Source organism: Chiloscyllium punctatum, chromosome 17 (assembly GCF_047496795.1).
Source record: "Chiloscyllium punctatum isolate Juve2018m chromosome 17, sChiPun1.3, whole genome shotgun sequence".
NCBI classification, from domain to species: Eukaryota; Metazoa; Chordata; class Chondrichthyes; order Orectolobiformes; family Hemiscylliidae; genus Chiloscyllium; species Chiloscyllium punctatum.
This window is the reverse complement of record NC_092755.1, coordinates 48,652,471-48,669,864: the sequence shown is the minus strand read 5'-3', so window position 1 is coordinate 48,669,864 and position 17,394 is coordinate 48,652,471. Positions and strand designations below refer to the sequence as shown.

General features: G+C 45.8%; 1 protein-coding gene across 1 annotated transcript in view; it reads left to right on the top strand.

The window, feature by feature from the left end:
• depdc5 (DEP domain containing 5, GATOR1 subcomplex subunit) overlaps positions 1-5,280 on the top strand; it is a 221,816-nt gene extending 216,536 nt beyond the window's left edge. Inside the window, 2 exon segments of the mRNA XM_072587095.1 lie at positions 20-102; positions 4,113-5,280. Of these exon segments, the coding sequence (XP_072443196.1) occupies positions 20-102; positions 4,113-4,408 (379 nt within the window). The 3' untranslated portion in view covers positions 4,409-5,280.
• Positions 5,281-17,394: the final 12,114 nt, after the last annotated feature.

Below are 17,394 nucleotides of genomic sequence, written 5' to 3'. Positions count from 1 at the left end.
ACTTCTCTCTCTGCCACAGGTTTGGTTTTGTCCAAGACAAGTACACTGCCTCAGCCTTTAACTTCCCTGCAGAGAACAAGCCGCAGTATATTCATGTCACAGGTGAGTCACAGCTGTGGGGTCCAAGCTTGGTATCTTCACGTGGCTCTCAGAGTGACTCTGTAAGGGTCCAGTTCACCAGGGAATATCGTTACAGATCAGACCAAACCCCCACAAAAAATGTCAAGGAAGTAGCCTAGACTCTAGATGAAGGAACTGAGGGCATTCTGGCTGAGTTTGCAGATGATACAAAATATCGGTGGAGGGACAGGTAACATTGAGGATGCAGGGAGGCTGCAGAAGGATTTGGACAGGTTCGGAGAGTGGGCAAAGAAGTGGCAGATGCACTTTGGTAGGAAGAATAGACACATGGATTATTTTCTAAATTAGGAGAAAATTCAGAAGTCTGAAGTGCAAAGAGACTTGGGAGTTGTAGCCCAATATTCTCTCAAGGGAAACTTGCAGGTTGAGCCAGTAGTTAGGAAGGCAAATGCAATGATGGCATTTAGTTTGAGAGGACTTGAATATAAAAGCAGGGATGTACTTGTGAGGCTCTATAAGGCTCTGGTCCACATTTGGAATATTGTGCACAGCTTTGGGCCCCATATCTCAGGAAGGGTGTGTTGGCCCTGGAGCATGTTCAGAGGAGGTTCATGAGATGGTCCTAGGAACGAAAAGCTTAAGATATGAGGAATGTTTGAGGACTCTGGGTTTATACTCGATGGATGAGGAGGGATCTAACTGAAACATACAGAATACTGAATGGCCTGGACAGAGTGGATGTTGGGAAGATGTTTCCATTGACTAGGAGAGACTAGGACCTGAGGGCACAGCTTTAGAGTAAAGAACAATTGAGATAAGGAGAAACTTCTTCAGCCCGAGAATGGTGAATCTATGGAATTCATTGCCACAGAGGGCTATGGGGGTCAGGTCATTGAATATAGTTAAGACTGAGATAGATAGGTTCTTGATTGCCAAGGGAATCGAGGGTTACGGGGAGAAAGTAGGAGAATGAGGTTGAAAAACTTATCACCCAGGATTGAATGGTGGAGCAGGCTCGATGGGCCGAATGACCTAATTTCTGCTCCTGTATCTTATGGTCTATCATTTATTTAAAGGCAAGAGTAAGGAGCTGTATTCCAGATGTGATTCGATTGGTCAAACTACTAGGCTTTAAGCAAAGCCCACTTTATTCTGACACCACAGTTAAAATACAAGCACACAAAAAAGAAGAGTTAGCATAACTTTACCTCTATCGGGACACTTAACAAAATAACATCTCATTTAACTGCTGCTTATCACCTGTTCCAATAGAGTAGCATCCCATAAACACAATCTTGGCAGAGGCAAATTCAGCAAAACAGATTTCCTTCACTTGCTGTCTCCAGTCCAGGAGAAGAAACACTGACAAATCTAGCAGCAGAGAGAGAGCTGAAGCTTTTTGCAACAGCAGAGCGAGACAACTGTATCTAGCAGCTTCAATTCCAAAAACCCCAACTTCACCACTGAAAGCAAGACTAAAGCCCTGGCTCTGTGTGAGCCTGACTCCACCCAATCATGCTTTTCTTTGGTCGAATCTTTTTTAAAAACCGCAAAGTTGTTGTTTTGCTTTGCGTGGAGCAGACATCGAAAGCACCATTTTCCCACCCTCTGTTCAAGAAAGCCAGGACAGAACAAATCCCACTTCAAGTCCAATTCCATCACAGTCTGTTCTCTTGCCCGTCTCGAGGCTCTCCTCCTGTCACTCACATACACAAGCTGCATCCTCTCAGTATTTACTGTTCTCCATTGGGTATTTGCAGAATTGAAGAGCTTTATTCCATCAAAAGTAACATTTTTTTTTCGTAATCCTCTGTTTGTTTCTCCTCCCGGTTATACTCTCCTTTCTTTGTCTCCAGCTGAGAGCATTGATCCCACTGTCCCTGACGTAGCGCTGAAATTATTACGGTGCAGGGAGAGGCCAATCAGCCCTTCGCGCTTGCACTGTCTTCCCCACAGTTCTGTGTTGAAACCCTACACACTGGATGATTATTTAAAGAGAAAGATTACCTTCTTTCCTGTAATGGGGCACGCAGAGCCATGTGCAGTACTGCAACTGAGTGCTAACCAGCATCTTCTATAAGTTCATTGTCACCTCCCTGCTGTCCCCATTAATGAAGCCTTGAATACTGTATACTTTATTAACTGCTTTCTCGGTCTGTCCTGTGAGGTATGCACATGGCTTCCCTGCTCCTGCACACCATTTAACATTGTACTCTTCATTTTGTACTCCTCTCCATCAACGTTGCACCAAAAGGGATCACCTCTCTCCATTGGACCTCACCTGGAATACTCCATCAACATTTCAATGTCCTTTTGAGGTTCTCTAACTGTCCTCTTCACAGTTTGTCATTCTCCCTCACTTTGAGTCATCTGTAAACTACGAAATTGTCCCCTGTCTGAAACCATAAGACGGTGGTGCAGATTAGGCCATTCGGCCCATCAAGTCTGCTCTGCCATTTGATCATGGCTGATGTGTTTCTCAACCCTACTGTCCTGCCTTCTCCCTGGAGCCATTGACCCCCCTTAGTGATCAAGAACCTGTCTATCTCGGCCTTCAATACGCTCAGTGACGAGGCCTCCTTAGGCTTCCGTAGCAGGGAGTCCCACAGATACGCCACCCTCAGACTAAAGAAAGTTCCTCCTCAGCCCCATTCTAAACGGTCATCCCTTCACTCTGAGGCTACCAAGATCTGAATCAACAATGTGTCCGCTCAAGCTCCTTGAAAGTGGAGTCGCAGGTAGATAGGATAGTGAAGGCGGCGTTTGGTATGCTTTCCTTTATTGGTCATAGTATCGAGTACAGGAGTTGGGAGGTCATGTTGCGGCTGTACAGGACATTGGTTAGGCCACTGTTGGAATATTGTGTGCAATTCTGGTCTCCTTCCTATCGGAAAGATGTTGTGAAACTTGAAAGGGTTCAGAAAAGATTTACAAGGATGTTGCCAGGGTTGGAGGGTTTGAGTTATAGGGAGAGGCTGAACAGGCTGGGGCTGTTTTCCCTGGAGCATCGGAGGCTAAGGGGTGACCTTATAGACGTTTATAAAATCATGAGGTGCATGGATAAGATAAATAGGCAAAGTCTTTTCCCTGGGGTCGGGGAGTCCAGAACTAGAGGGCATAGGTATAGGGTGAGAGGGGAAAGATATAAAAGAGACCTAAGGGGCAACCTTTTCACACAGAGGATGGTACGTGTATGGAATGAGCTGCCAGAGGAAGTGGTGGAGGCTGCAACACTTAAAAGGCATCTGGATGGGTATGTGAATAGGAAGGGTTTAGAGGGATATGGGCCAAGCGCTGGCAAATTGGATTAGATTAGGTTGGGATATCTGGTCGGCATGGAAGAGTTGGTCCGAAAGGTCTGTTTCTCTCCTGTGTGTCTCTGTACATTGGAATAGTCTGGTTGCCAGAGTGACCAGGATTTCTGCTTGCATTTACCTTTGTTTTAAAACTTTTCTCTCTGCCACAGGTTTGGTTTTGTCCAAGACAAATAGGCATGGATAAGATAAATAGGCAAAGTCTTTTCCCTGGGGTCGGGGAGTCCAGAACTAAAGGGCATAGGTTTAGGGTGAGAGGGGAAAGATATAAAAGAGACCTAAGGGGCAACCTTTTCACACAGAGGATGGTACGTGTATTGAATGAGCTGCCAGAGGAAGTGGTGGAGGCTGGTACAATTGCAACATTTAAAAGGCAAGGGATGGGCCTATGAATAGGAAGGGTTTGGAGGGACATGGGCCAAGCGCTGGCGAATGGCACTAGATTGGGTTGAGATATCTGGTCAGTTGGACGATAGGACCGAAGGGTCTGTTTCCATGCTGCACGTCTCTATGACTCACGTCTGCTGTTTGAGAGAAAATGGGGGCAGAGCTTGAGGGCTCATAATGTTACAAATTCCCAAAGAAAGCTGTAGTAGAGATTTGTTCACTGTGTCAGGGTGAAGGTGTAGGCAGTAATTTCTCCCTGGCGTGGCGATGTCGCGGTCGGCACAGCCAGCCTGTTCATGCCTTCTCACTGGGTTTCTCTGCTTGTCCCAGGTACAGTCTTCCTTCAGTTGCCGTACTCGAAACGCAAGTTCCCAAGCGGCCAACAGAGACGGCGAAGGAACTCCACTAGCTCCAGCACCCAGAGCCTCTTCGGTGAGGAGAGAATCGGCTACAACTGGGCCTACAACACCATGCTCACCAAAACCTGGCGATCCAGTGCCACTGGCGATGAGAAATTCGCCGATCGGCTGCTGAAGGACTTTAGCGACTTCTGCTCCAACAAGGACAACCGTCTGGTCAGCTTCTGGGAGAGCTGCCTGGAGAAGATGCACTCCAGTGCACCCTGAGAAGGGGAGAGCCGGAATACACCAGCTGGGAATGCCCGGGAATCCTGGGATATCCAGCTGGCACCACTTCCGCTTACCCATCACCCGTTGGAATACATTCAGCAAACCAGTGAAAAGCAGCGACAGCTTTGAAAGGAATCATTGGAGAAATTCCGAGAGGAAGGAGCTGCGACTCCTCCGCTATCCGGTCAAATCTCTGGGTGAACAAACTGCTCTCTCAAAACGACACAGCCTGCTTGCTCTGCTCTGGCCTCATTTCCAAGCTTGGTTGCAGAAGCTCATTAAAACAACAGCTCGCTGCACTGCCTTCTGCAGTCGACTGTGCTGAGAGGTCGTGCTTGGATAATGACACACTTGGCACTCTGAATCGAGTGTTTGTTGAAGCTGTTGTATGCGGAATATTTTCCGTTTGCAAGAAAACTGAAGCAATGGCACAATGCATCATGGGAAGGCGGATGTTCCAATGGGATTTGGAAATGGGAACTTGGCCAAACGTGGTCTTGTATAAACTTGCCTGGGGTTGGTGTTGAACGGCACAGTGCTGACCATGAGGACTATAGACAGTGACCACCCTCTGAATTGTGACGCGGCTCCAGAACGTGACCCCTTCAGGCACTTGTACACACTGCCGACCAGAATCACAAGCTCTTTCCTTCAGTGTCTCCTCTGAGTGTTTTGTTTGTATTTCCCACTGTTTTGGCCTCCCTTTTAAGCACACCCAACCCTGGGGCGTGTATTCGTCATTAGTTTGGAATCGGCTTCAGGAAGGACAAGAATCCTCTGAGGATTCTGCCGCGGGAGAGGAAGGGAGGATCCAGAGATGAGGTTAATTGAATCTCCGTCACTTTGATTAAACGGGCCCTAAAAATGAACACTCAAGTTTCAGTCTGTTTATATAATTTGTCCGATGTTTGTCTGCATTCCTCGGTCATCGGGGTTACGTGAACAGGTGGGTAAGGCACAGAAACCATGCACTGGTGTCCATGGCCTGGTCCTGAGTGTATGACACCACTCCAACCCTGCACAGAGAACCCCTTGACAGTGGTAGACCCCATCACTGCCACAGGGCTCACTTCATGCATCTTGGAGACATTGTTTTGTAGAGACCGTGTCGTCAGTAAGTGGATAATGCCCAAGTGTTGGGGGTAGACCTGACTCAATATTTATTCATCGTGTTTTCCACATTAACTGGCAGAGTATCTCATTGCAATCCCTGAACCCAGAGGTTATGGAAGGTTGTAACGACGATGCAATCCTTGTTGATTCCTCTTGTCTAGGCAGTAACTGAGGTGTGAGCACCAGAGTGCCCACTTGGTGAGTGACTGATTAGCTGTTGATCAGTGTGAATTAGGCCATGGTCTCCAGTCAGAGTGGTCCTGACCTTATCAGTGCACTTCACCGATGGATCTAAAATGAAGCAAACACCAAGGTCACATCCTGAGCTTGATCTTCAAAATTTTATATTTGCGAATAAAAGAAAAACCAAAAAAAAAACAAACCTTCATTTGTCCAATTTTTGTAATTCTATCTCGAACAATTGAGTTGAACAATTGAATGACCACAAAAGATTTTGCAAATCTAACAAGTACACTGTCAATCTCCATAAGACCAGAAGATACAGGAGCAGAACGTGCACATACACACACATGCACACACACTCAGACACACACACGTGCACTCACACACGTGCACAGACAGGCACAGTGCATTGAGTACAGGAGTTGGGAGGTCATGTTGCAGCTGTACAGGACATTGGTTAGGCCACTGTTGGAATATTGTCTGCAATTCTGGTCTCCTTCCTATTGGAAGGATGTTGTGAAAAAAAATTTAAGAGGATGTTTCCAGGTTTGGAGGGTTTGAGCTATACGGAGAGGCTGAACAGGCTGGGGCTGTTTTCCCTGGAGTGTAGGAGGCTGAGGGGTGACCTTATAGAAGTTTACAAAATTATGAGGGGCATGGATAGGATAAATAGACAAAGTCTTTTCCCTGGGGTCGGGGAGTCCAGAACTGGAGGGCATAGGTTTAGGGTGAGAGGGCAAAGATATTAAAGAGACCTAAGGGGCAACTTTTTCACACAGAGGGTGGTACATATATAGAATGAGCTGCCAGAGGATGTGGTGGAGTCTGGTACAATTGTAACATTTAAGAGGCATTTGGATGGGTATATGAATAGGAAGGGTTTGGAGGGATATGGGCCGGGTGCTGGCAGGTGGGACTAGATTGGGTTGGGATATCTGGTCGGCATGGACGGGTTGGACCGAAGGGTCTGTTTCCATGCTGTACATCTCTATGTTTGGGGACTTGTCTACTGAGGTAGTTTGGGCTGAGGTTAGAAACAGGAAAGGAGAGGTCACCCTGTTGGGAGTTTTCTATAGGCCTCCAAATAGTTCCAGAGATGTAGAGGAAAGGATAGCAAAGATGATTCTCAGTAGGTTAGTTGACATGGGGGACTTTAACTTTCCAAATATTGACTAGGAATACTATAGTTCAAGTACTTCAGATGGGTCAGTTTTTGTCCAGTGTGTGCAGGATGGTTTCCTGACACAGTATGTAGACAAGCCAACAAGGGGCGAGGACACATTGGATTTGGTACTGGGTAATGACCCCGGCAAGGTGTCAGATTTGGAATAAGGTGAGCACTTTGGTGATAGTGACCATAATTCGGTTATGTTTACTTTCGCAATGGAAAGGGATAGGAATATACCGCAGGGCAAGAGCTATAGCTGGGGGAAAGGCAATTACAATGCGATTAGGCAAGATTTAAGATGCATCGGATGGGGAAGGAAACTGCAGGGGATGGGCACAACTGAAATGTGGAGCTTGTTCAAGAGACAGCTACTGCGGGTCCTTGATAAGTATGTACCTGTCAGACAGGGAGGAAGTTGTTGAGCGAGGGAGCCATGGTTTACTAAAGAAGTTGAATGTCTTGTCAAGAGGAAGAAGGAGGCTTCTGTTAAGATGAAATATGAAGGCTCAGTTAGAGCGCTTGAGAGATACAGGTTAGCCAGGAAGGACCTAAAGAGAGAGTTAAGGAGACCCAGGAGGGGACATGAGAAATCATTAGCAGATAGGATCAAGGAAAACCCTTTCTATAGGTATATCAGGAATAAAGGAGTGGCTCAAGAAAGATTAGGGCCTATCAAGGACAGTAGTGGGAAGCTGTGCGTGGAGTCAGAGGAAATAGGGGGAGCGCTAAATATTTTTCATTCACACTGGAAAAAAGACAATGTTGTCAAGGAGAATACTGAGATACAGGCTACTAGACTGGACGGGAATGAGGTTCATAAGGAGGAGGTGTTAGCAATTCTGGAAAGTGTGAAAATAGATAAGTCCCCTGGGCCGGACGGGATTTATCCTGGGATTCTCTGGGAAGCCTGGGAGGAGATTGCAGAGCTTTTGGCTTTGATCTTTGTGTCGTCATTGTCTACAGGAATAGTGCCAGAGACGAGGATAGGATATATTACTCTCTTGTTTAAGAAGGGGAGTAGAGACAATCCTGGAAGTTATAGACCAGTCAGCCTTACTGCAACTGTGTGTAAAGTGTTGGAAAGGATTATAAGAGATAGGATTAATAATCATCTAGGGAGGAATAAGTTGATTAGGGATAGTCAACACAGTTTTGTGAAGGGTAGGCTGTGCCTCACAAACCTTATTGAGTTCTTTGAGATGGTGACCATATAGGTGGATGAGGGTAAAGCAGTTGATCTGGTGTATATGGATTTCAGTAAGACATTTCATAAGGTTCCCCACAGTAGGCTATTGCACAAAATATAGAGGCTTGGGATTGAGTGTGATTTAGCAGTTTGGATCAGAAATTGGCTAGCTGATAGAAGGTGGTGATTGATAGGAAATCCTGGAGTTTAGTTACTAGTGGGGTACCACAAGGATTTGTTTTGGGACCACTGTAATTTGTCATTTTTATGAATGACCTAGATGAGGGCATAGAAGGATGGGTTAGTAAATCTGCTGATGACGCTAAGGTTGGTGGAGTTGTGGACAGTGTGGAAGAATGTTGCAGGTTACAGAGGGACATATATAAGCTGCAGAGCTGGGCTGAGAGGTGGCAAATGGAGTTTAATGCGGAAAAGTGTGAGGTGATCCATTTTGGAAGGAGTAACAGGAATACAGAGTACTGGGCTAATGGTAAGATTCTTAGTAGTGTAGACGAGCAGAGTGATCTCAGTGTCCACGTACATAGATCCCTGAAAGTTGCCACCCAAGTTGATAGGATTGTTAAGAAGGCATACGGTATGTTAGCATGTATTGGTAGAGCGATTGAATTTCGGAACCATAAGGTCATGCTGCAGCTGTATAAAACTCTGGTGCAGCCGCCCTTGAAGTATTGCGTACAGTTCTAGTCACCATATTATAGGAATGATGTGGAAACTTTGGAAAGGGTGCAGAGGAGATTTACCAGGATGTTGCCTGGTATGGAGGGAAGGTCTTACGAGGAAAGGCTGAGGGACTTGAGGCTGTTTTTGTTAGAAGAAGGTTGAGAGGTGACTTAATAGAGACATATAAGATAATCCGAGGGTTAGATAGGGTGAACAGGGAGAGCCTTTTTCCAAGTATGGTGACTGCGAGCATGAGGGGGCATAGCTTTAAATTGAGGGGTGATAGATATAGGACAGATGCCAGAGGTGTTTCTTTACTCAGAGAGTAGTAAGGGCATTTAAATAGTCATTGGATAAACATATGAATGATAATGAAATAGTGTAGGTTAGATAGGCTTCAGATTGGTTTCACAGGGTGGTGCAACATCGAGGGCCGAAGGGCCTGTACTGCACTGGAATATTCTATGTTTAATTTCAGGAGAAGGATCAGCTTTGATGAGAATCAGCCTGAATGTTTATGTGGTGTCAAGACTCTGATTGAAATCAAGCCCCACTCTTCCACAAATGACCAAGTTACTCACTGGGATGGTTAGTGTGTCTGACTGTGACCACTCATGATAAAAGAAACTTACTACAGGTTTTATTAATAAACAAGATACTGAAAACTTACTTCTCATGTGCAAACGTATCCTTTAACCAGTGAGAAAATTATTAACTTGCAACCTTAAACTATACTCCGTTTAAATCGAAACACACACACACATTCACAAAGAGGACCGACAGGAATAAAAAAGACAGATGCTGGAGATTAGCGTGGTGCTGGAAAAGCACAGCCTGTCAGGCAGCATTCGAGGAGCAGGACAATCGGGCAAAAGCCCTTCATCAGGAATTTTAAAAAGTGCCCCAAGGGAAAATGAGGTGCCTTTTTCAAATTCCTTTTTTGGTAGTTCTACACCATGGTGATCCTGAATTTGATGGCTGGTCAGTTTGACCTAGGTATTTGTTTGAGTTCATAATTCTCCTGCTTTGGTGGGCTGAGTGCGACAGTCTCTCAAATCTGTGACAAACATTCACTGTAAGACCAATCGGAAAAGTTGTTGCTGGGCAGTTTTTGTTTTGAAATCCAAAGGCGCCTGAGGACAGCTTGTTCAAAACAAACCTCTCAACAACATTTCATGCCCTTGTGTAATCAATGAGTGAACAGCACACAATTCCTGTTTTGCATAAAAAAAGACCAGATCTTTTTCTGCAACACAGCAGCGCAAATTTCCATTTTCTGTTTTTATATTTCAACTAAAATGTGTGTGGTATACAGGCACGTGGGGATATAACTGCAGACTGGTTGGCTAAGATTTGACTCCTCATGACGTGACTATAAATGGGCTGGTTCAATCCAAGCAGAAAATACACTGCGCTAAAACCAGCTCCAGTGTGCAGTCCAAATCAGAGACAAAGTCTGATGCAAGAGAAAGACTATATCAATCTCCAATAACTGTTCAGTCCATCACCCTTATGACTAGGGCAGAAAAGGCAGGTTCTGTGGAAGATCAGCTCAAACTATCTTGTGATGAGGTTAAAATGGGGCATAGAGTGTTAGACTGTGTAGTGCGGACAATTATGTAGAACTCTGAAAATTCATCTTTACTTCAAATGTGCAAAGTTTGGGGTGGCACAGTGGTTAGCACTGCTGCCTCACAGTGCCAAGAACTCAGGTTCAGTTTCAGCCTCGGGAGACTGTCTGTATGGAGTTTACACCTTCTCCCTGTGTCTGTATGGGTTTCACCCCAGTGCTCTGGTTTCCTCCTACAATGTGAAGGTGTGAAGATTAGGTGGACTGGCTGCAGGGTGGGTCTGGCTAGGATGGTTGTCAGAGGGTTGGGCTGAATGGTCTGCTCCCACACTGTAGGGATTCTAAGTTTGACTTTAATAGTTCTTTTTACATTCATAACCAGATGTTCCACTGGTTGCTCCATAGGAACAGGAGGAGGCCATTCAGCCCCTCGAGCCTGTTCTGCCATTCAATAGGAACAGAGCTGACCTGACATTTTTTGCATCCATTTTCCTGCCCTTTCCCCCTCACCCTCGATTTCCCCACTCATCAATAATCTACCTACCTCAGCTTTACATATACACAAGGAGCTGAAAATGTGTTGCTGGAAAAGCGCAGCAGGTCAGGCAGCATCCAAGGAGCAGGAGAATCGACGGTTCGGGCATGAGCCCTTCTTCAGGAATGCAATAGTCCCTGCAAAAAGATAGTCCCTCTCTCACTGCACACCCCAGGTCATCTCCTCTGCCCAGAGCATTCCTGAAGAAGGGCTCATGCCCGAAACGTCGATTCTCCTGCTCCTTGGATGCTGCCTGACCTGCTGCGCTTTTCCAGCAACACATTTTTCAGCTCTGACCTCCAGCATCTGCAGTCCTCACTTTCTCCTCGTAGATATACACAAGGACTCAACATCCCCACTCCCCATTGAATCTCTGCCCTAAACTTATTCAATGTTGTTGCCTCCAGCAACTGAGGGAAGCGAACCCCATGGGCTGCTGACCCTCAGAGAGGGAAAAAAATATATACTCACATCCCAATCTTAGAATGGAGCCCACATTTTAGTCTCTCCCATAACGGGCTGCATCCCCTGTCATAGAATCCCTACAGAATGGAAACAGGCCCTTCAGCCCACACCGTCCATCCCTGGACACTACAGGCAATTTAGCATGGCCAAGCCTGTATATCTTTGGGATGTGGGAGGAATCCAGACCACCCAGAGGAAACAGGGAGAATGTGCAAACTCCAAACCGATAGTTGCCCAACGCTGGGATTGAACCTAGGTCCCTGGTGTTGTGAGGTAGCAATGCTAACCACTGTGCCATGTTCCCATGTCCCAGCAAGTTCTCTTGTTTCTTGAACCAAGTCAAATTCTTTCAATCATCTGAACCTGAGGGGCAGCAGAGTGGTGAGCACTGCTGCTTCACAGCACTAGGAACCCAGGTTCAATTCCCACCCCGGGTAACTGTCTGTGTGGAGTTTGCACATTCTCCCCTGTGTCTGCGTGGGTTTCCTCTGGTTGCTCCGGTTTCCTCCCACAGTCCAAAGATGTGCTGGCCAGGTGAATTGGCCATGCTAAATTGCCCGTAGTGTTAGCTAAAGGGTAAATGTAGGGGTATGGGTCTGGGTGGGTTGTGCTTCGGAGGGTCGGTGTGGACCTGTTGGGCTGAAAGGCCTGTTTCCGCACTGTAGGGAATCTAATCTAATTTATTCATAGCCTTAATATGTTTTAGATGAAAATGATGAATATAGTCAGACCCAATGGTGTATAAATATTCAGCATTGGGCACTGTACTCAAGAAAACAATAAAATAATGTTAACAAGCCATAAGTCACTGTCATATTGTTAGAGCCAAATTCAGCTGGTATTCAAAAGGTTATCGGGGAACATTTCTGTCTTGATTCTTGATTCCCGTGTCACCATAATAAGCAATACAGAGGCAGAGCTGCTGCTTTATGTGGAAAAGGTCAGTTAGAAAATCATTGTAGGGCCCAGAAAAAGGATGCAGTCAGCTTATGGCTGATCTGATTACCCCACATTCCCACAAAATTATTTCACCCCCTTGTTTACAAAGAATCTACCTGCCAGCATCTTTAAAATATTCAAATACTCTGCTTCCTTGGATTGCTAGGAGTCCCAAAGATTCACCACAATCTGTGAGAAAATGATTCTTCTCAGCTCTGTTTTAGGATTGGGGTTTTGTTGTCATGTTTACTCAAGTCCAGAGGAACCTCAGTTATTTGAAGGATACAGGCAGGGAGTATTTCATTTGGTTCATCAAATACCGGATAATCAATGCCAAATAACATAGTTAGCCTCGCACGGGGACCTTGTAATCCTGATCGGATAATCTGAAATTCAGTTAATCGAATGCCGGATGATCGAGGTTCCTGTCTACAGGAATACAGTGAAATGTGTACAATGTTACTGCCACACTAGGCACCATCTTAGGTACAAAGCACAAGCTTTAGCTGCGAAAATAGATTAGGTACAAAATAGAGAAATAAAGAGAAAAACTAAAAGTTCTACATTTCAGTTCTTTGTGGTATAATTAGGAAGGTAAAGAAACAAAGTTAGAAGATAAATGTTACAGTCCTTCTATAGCCCGTCATCTCCCCACACTGTGGTCTCAGTCTCCCAACATGCTACCTGAGTTCACCAAAATAAGACTTCCTTTCCATATCCACCCTGCCAAGACCCACAGGATCCTCTCTGTCTCAGTCAATTTATATACATGATTTGCATGTGAACATAAGAGGTTTGGTCAGGAGACGACACCAAAATCGGAGGTGTAGTGGACAGCGAAGAAGGTTACCTCAGAGTGCAACGGGATCTTGATCAGATGGGCCAATGAGTGGTGGATTTAGATAAATGTGAGGTGCTGCATTTTGGAAAGGCAAATCAGGTCAGGACTTATACACTTGATGGGAAGGTCCTGGGGAGTGTTGCTGAGCAAAGAGACCTCATAGCTCCTTGAAAGTGGAGTCGCAGGTAGATAGGATAGTGAAGGCGGTGTTTGGTATGCTTGCCTTTATTGGTCAGAGCATTGAGTATAGGAGTTAGGAGGTCATGTTGCGGCTGTACAGGACATTGGTTAGGCCACTGTTGGAATATTGTGTGCAATTCTAGTTTCCCTCCTATAGGAAGAATGTTGTTAAATACCTTTGATCCCAACATCCAAGTCCTTTATATTAATTGTGAGGGGTTGGGGTCCCCTGACCTGAAGCACAGCGCTCAGTAGGTCTCACCAATCTGAAAAAGACCCATTTATGCCCATCCACTCTAATGGGACCTCATCCAAATCTAGAGATTTTTGCATTCTTTTTTTCTACGGGGACGTGGGCATCGCTGACTAGATCAGCATTCATTGTCCATCCCTAGTTGCCCTCGAGAAGCTGGTGGTGAGCTGCCTTCCTGAACCACTGCAGTCCATGTGCTGAAGGATGTCCCACAATGCCCTTGGGGAGGGAATTCTGGGATTTGGACCCAGCGACAGTGAAGGAACTGAGATAGATTTCCAAGGCAGGATGGGGAGTGACTCGGAGGGGAACTTGTGTTCCCATGTACCTGCTGGCCTTGTCCTTCTAGTTGGAAGTTGGTTTGGAAGATGCTGCCTGAGGATCTTTGATGAATGTCTGAAATGCATCTTGGAGACAGTACACACTGCTGCTACTGAGCATCGGTGGTGGAGGGAGTGGGTGCTTGAGGATGTGGTGTCAATCAAGGAGCTGGTTTGTCCTGGATGGTGTGAAATCTCTTGAGTGTTGTTGGAGCAGCCCCCAGCTCAGCAAATGGGGAGTATTGCACCACACTCGTGACTTGTGCCTTGGACATGGTGGACCAGGCTTTGAGGAGTCAGGAGGTGAGTTACTCACTGCAGTATTTCTAGTTTCTGAGTTATATTTGTAACCACTGCACTTATATTTGTCATATAATCTCTTTCAATTTCTGGTTACTGATAACCTCAGGATATCGATAAATTAGGCAGGTCAATTCTCTCATGAGCTCGCCTTGTTAAGGCCCTAGAATGAAGTCCCTCATGAGCTGGACACTTGCCGAACACACAGAACTCCAACAAATTGCTAAGATTCACTTCATCGATGATTGTAATCCTCTTGTGTTCCTCCCTCACCTCTATTTCTGGATTTGCAGCTATTTCTGGGCAGTCACATCCACTATAGTGAATACTAATGTGAAATACTTGATTAGATTAGATTCCTTACAGTGTGGAAACAGGCCCTTCGGCCCAACCAGTCCACACCAACTCTCTGAAGAGTAACCCACCCAGAACCATTTCCCTCCTAACACTAGGACTATGGGCAATTTAGCATGGCCAATTCACCTGAGCTGCACATCTTTGTGATTGTGGGAGGAAACCGGAGCAAACTCCACACAGACAGTCACCCGAGGCTGGAATTGAACCTGGGACCCTGGTGCTGTGAGGCAGCAGTGCTCACCACTGTGCCACCCTAATTTGTCCCCTATCTTCTTTTCATTTCCCATTCCCCAGACTCACTTTCTATGTATAATCATACAACACGGAAACAGACCCTTCGGTCCAACCCGTCCATGCCGACCAGATATCCTAACCCAATCTAGTCCCATTTGCCAGCACCTGGCCCATATCCCTCCAAACCCTTCCTATTCATATACCCATCCAGATGCCTTTTAAATGTTGTAATTGTACCAGCCTCCACCACTTCCTCTGGCAGCTCATTCCATACACGTACCACCCTCTGCGTGAAAAAGTTGCCCCTTAGGTCCCTTTTATATCCTTCCCCTCTCACCCTAAACCTATGCCCTCTAGTTCTGGACTCCCCTACCGTGGGAAAAAGACTTTGTCTATTTATCCTCTCCATGCCCCTCATGATTTTATAAACCTCTATAAGGTCACCCCTCAGCCTCCGACGCTCCAGGGAAAACAGCCCCAGCCTGTTCAGCCTCTCCCTGTAGCTCAAATCCTCCAACCTTGGCAACATCCTTGTAAATCTTTATAACCAACATCTTTATAACCAATTGTCATTGTGTTCACTGTTTTCTCTTTAAAATATCTGTTGAAACACTCATTATCTGTTTTTTATATTATCTCATGACCTATCCTCACTCCAATCTGTCAATCCACTCCAGCTGGTTCTATTCTCCTTTCCTCATCTTTCCTCTTATTTAAGTTTAAGATACTAATCTCAGGTGCACTTTCCTCTCCCTCAAACATCCTAGAACAAGTTCAGCATTATAGTATAAAGGTAAAGTTGCCTTTGTACTACCCCACTAAATACACCCAGGTACCTCACCCATGAGATAGAGGCTAACGTTCTGCACTGTCCTATTAAATATTGCCTGGCAGCAACAGCATTACAGGGTACAAGACAAGATGCAGAGTAAAGCTGCCGCTAATATGTCCCTTCAAATATGCCAGGGGTTTGGTTTAGCTGGAGGCTACCGTGTCCTCAACACTTTCCCATCATACATTGCCAGCTCAGGTAAGTATGGTGTTCGAAAATGAAGTCCTATACACAGTTCAATCAAGCTTTCTCAGTGTTGGAGTCAGATACAGAGTAAAGCTTTCTCTACACTTTCCCCATCAAACATGGAATGTAGTACAGAATTAAGCTCCCTCTACACTGTCCCCAATAAACACTCCCTGGAAATGTACAGCGCAGGGTTAGATAAAGAGTAAAACTCCCTCTACACTGTCCCCATCAAATACTCCCTGGATGGGTACAACATGGGGTTCAATACAGAGTAAAGCTCCCTCTACAATGTCCTCATCAAATACTCCCCTGGATGGGTACAACATGGGGTTTAATACAGAGTAAAGCTCCCTCTACAATGTCCCTGTTAAATACTCCCTTGTTGGGTACAACATGGGGTTTGAAACGGAGTAAAGCTCCCTCTATAATGTCCCTGTCAAACACTCCCTGGATGGGTACAACATGGGGTTTAATACAAAGTAAAGCTCCCTCTACAATGTCCCTGTCAAACACTCCCTGGATGAGTACAACATGGGGTTTAATACAGTATAAGACCTGAATCCTCTACATTCTGTCATCATATTTCCAGGACAGGTTCAGTCCCAGTAAACACTCTCAGATCAGATACAGCATCAGATTGTTACATCCCTTGTTATATTATAACGGCCCTTCTACAATCAGATATCAAATATTCCCATTGCAGGCACAGAGCAACTTTTAGAGACAGACAAGGGAAGGGAATACATGATGGATGATCTAATCCTGGGAAGCACCATAGACCACAGGGAACTTGGTGCGCAGGTACACTGATCTCTTAAGGTTATCAGAACTGGGAGATAAAGTGGTGAAGAAATCACATATGGGACACTTACCTTTATTAGCCGAGGTACAGAGATTAAGAGCAGGGAGGTGATCCTGTGAACTGTATAACACATGGCTCAGTCCACAGCTGGAGTATTGTGTGATGTTCTGGAGTCCACATTATCAGAGGGATGTGATAGCACAGGAGGGGGTGCAGAGGGAGCTTTACCAGGATGTTGCCCTGGGCTGGAGAGTTTCAGTGATGGAGAGAGAGTGGTCAGACTGGGATTGTTTTCCTCAGAGCAGAGGAGATTGAGAGAGAAAATTATAAGGGATGTGGATATGGTAGACAGGAAGAAACTCTTGGTGGAGGGATCCGTGACCAAGGGGCATTGGTTTAGAGTAAGGGGTAAGAGGTTCAGAGGAGACGTGGAGAAGTCTTTTCACTCGGAGGGTGATGGGAATCTGGAACTCACGAGGAGAAAGTGGGGACGGCAGATTCTGAAGATCAGAGTCGAGTGTGCGGTGCTGGAAAAGCACGGGCGGGTAGGCTGCATCTGAGGAGTAGGAGCATTCCTGATGAAGGGCTTATGCTCGAAACGCCAACTCTCCTTCTCCTCAGATGCTGCCTGACCGGCTGTGCTTTTCCAGCACCGCACACTCGACTCTGGAACTCACTGTAAGGGTGATAAAGACAGTAACCCTCATCATATTTCAGAGGTATTTCGATGTGCATTTGCAATGCCAAGACATACAAGGCCATGTGGGCAGCACGGTGGCACAGTGGTTAGCACTCCTGCCTCGCAGCGCCAGAGACCCTGGTTCAATTCCCGCCT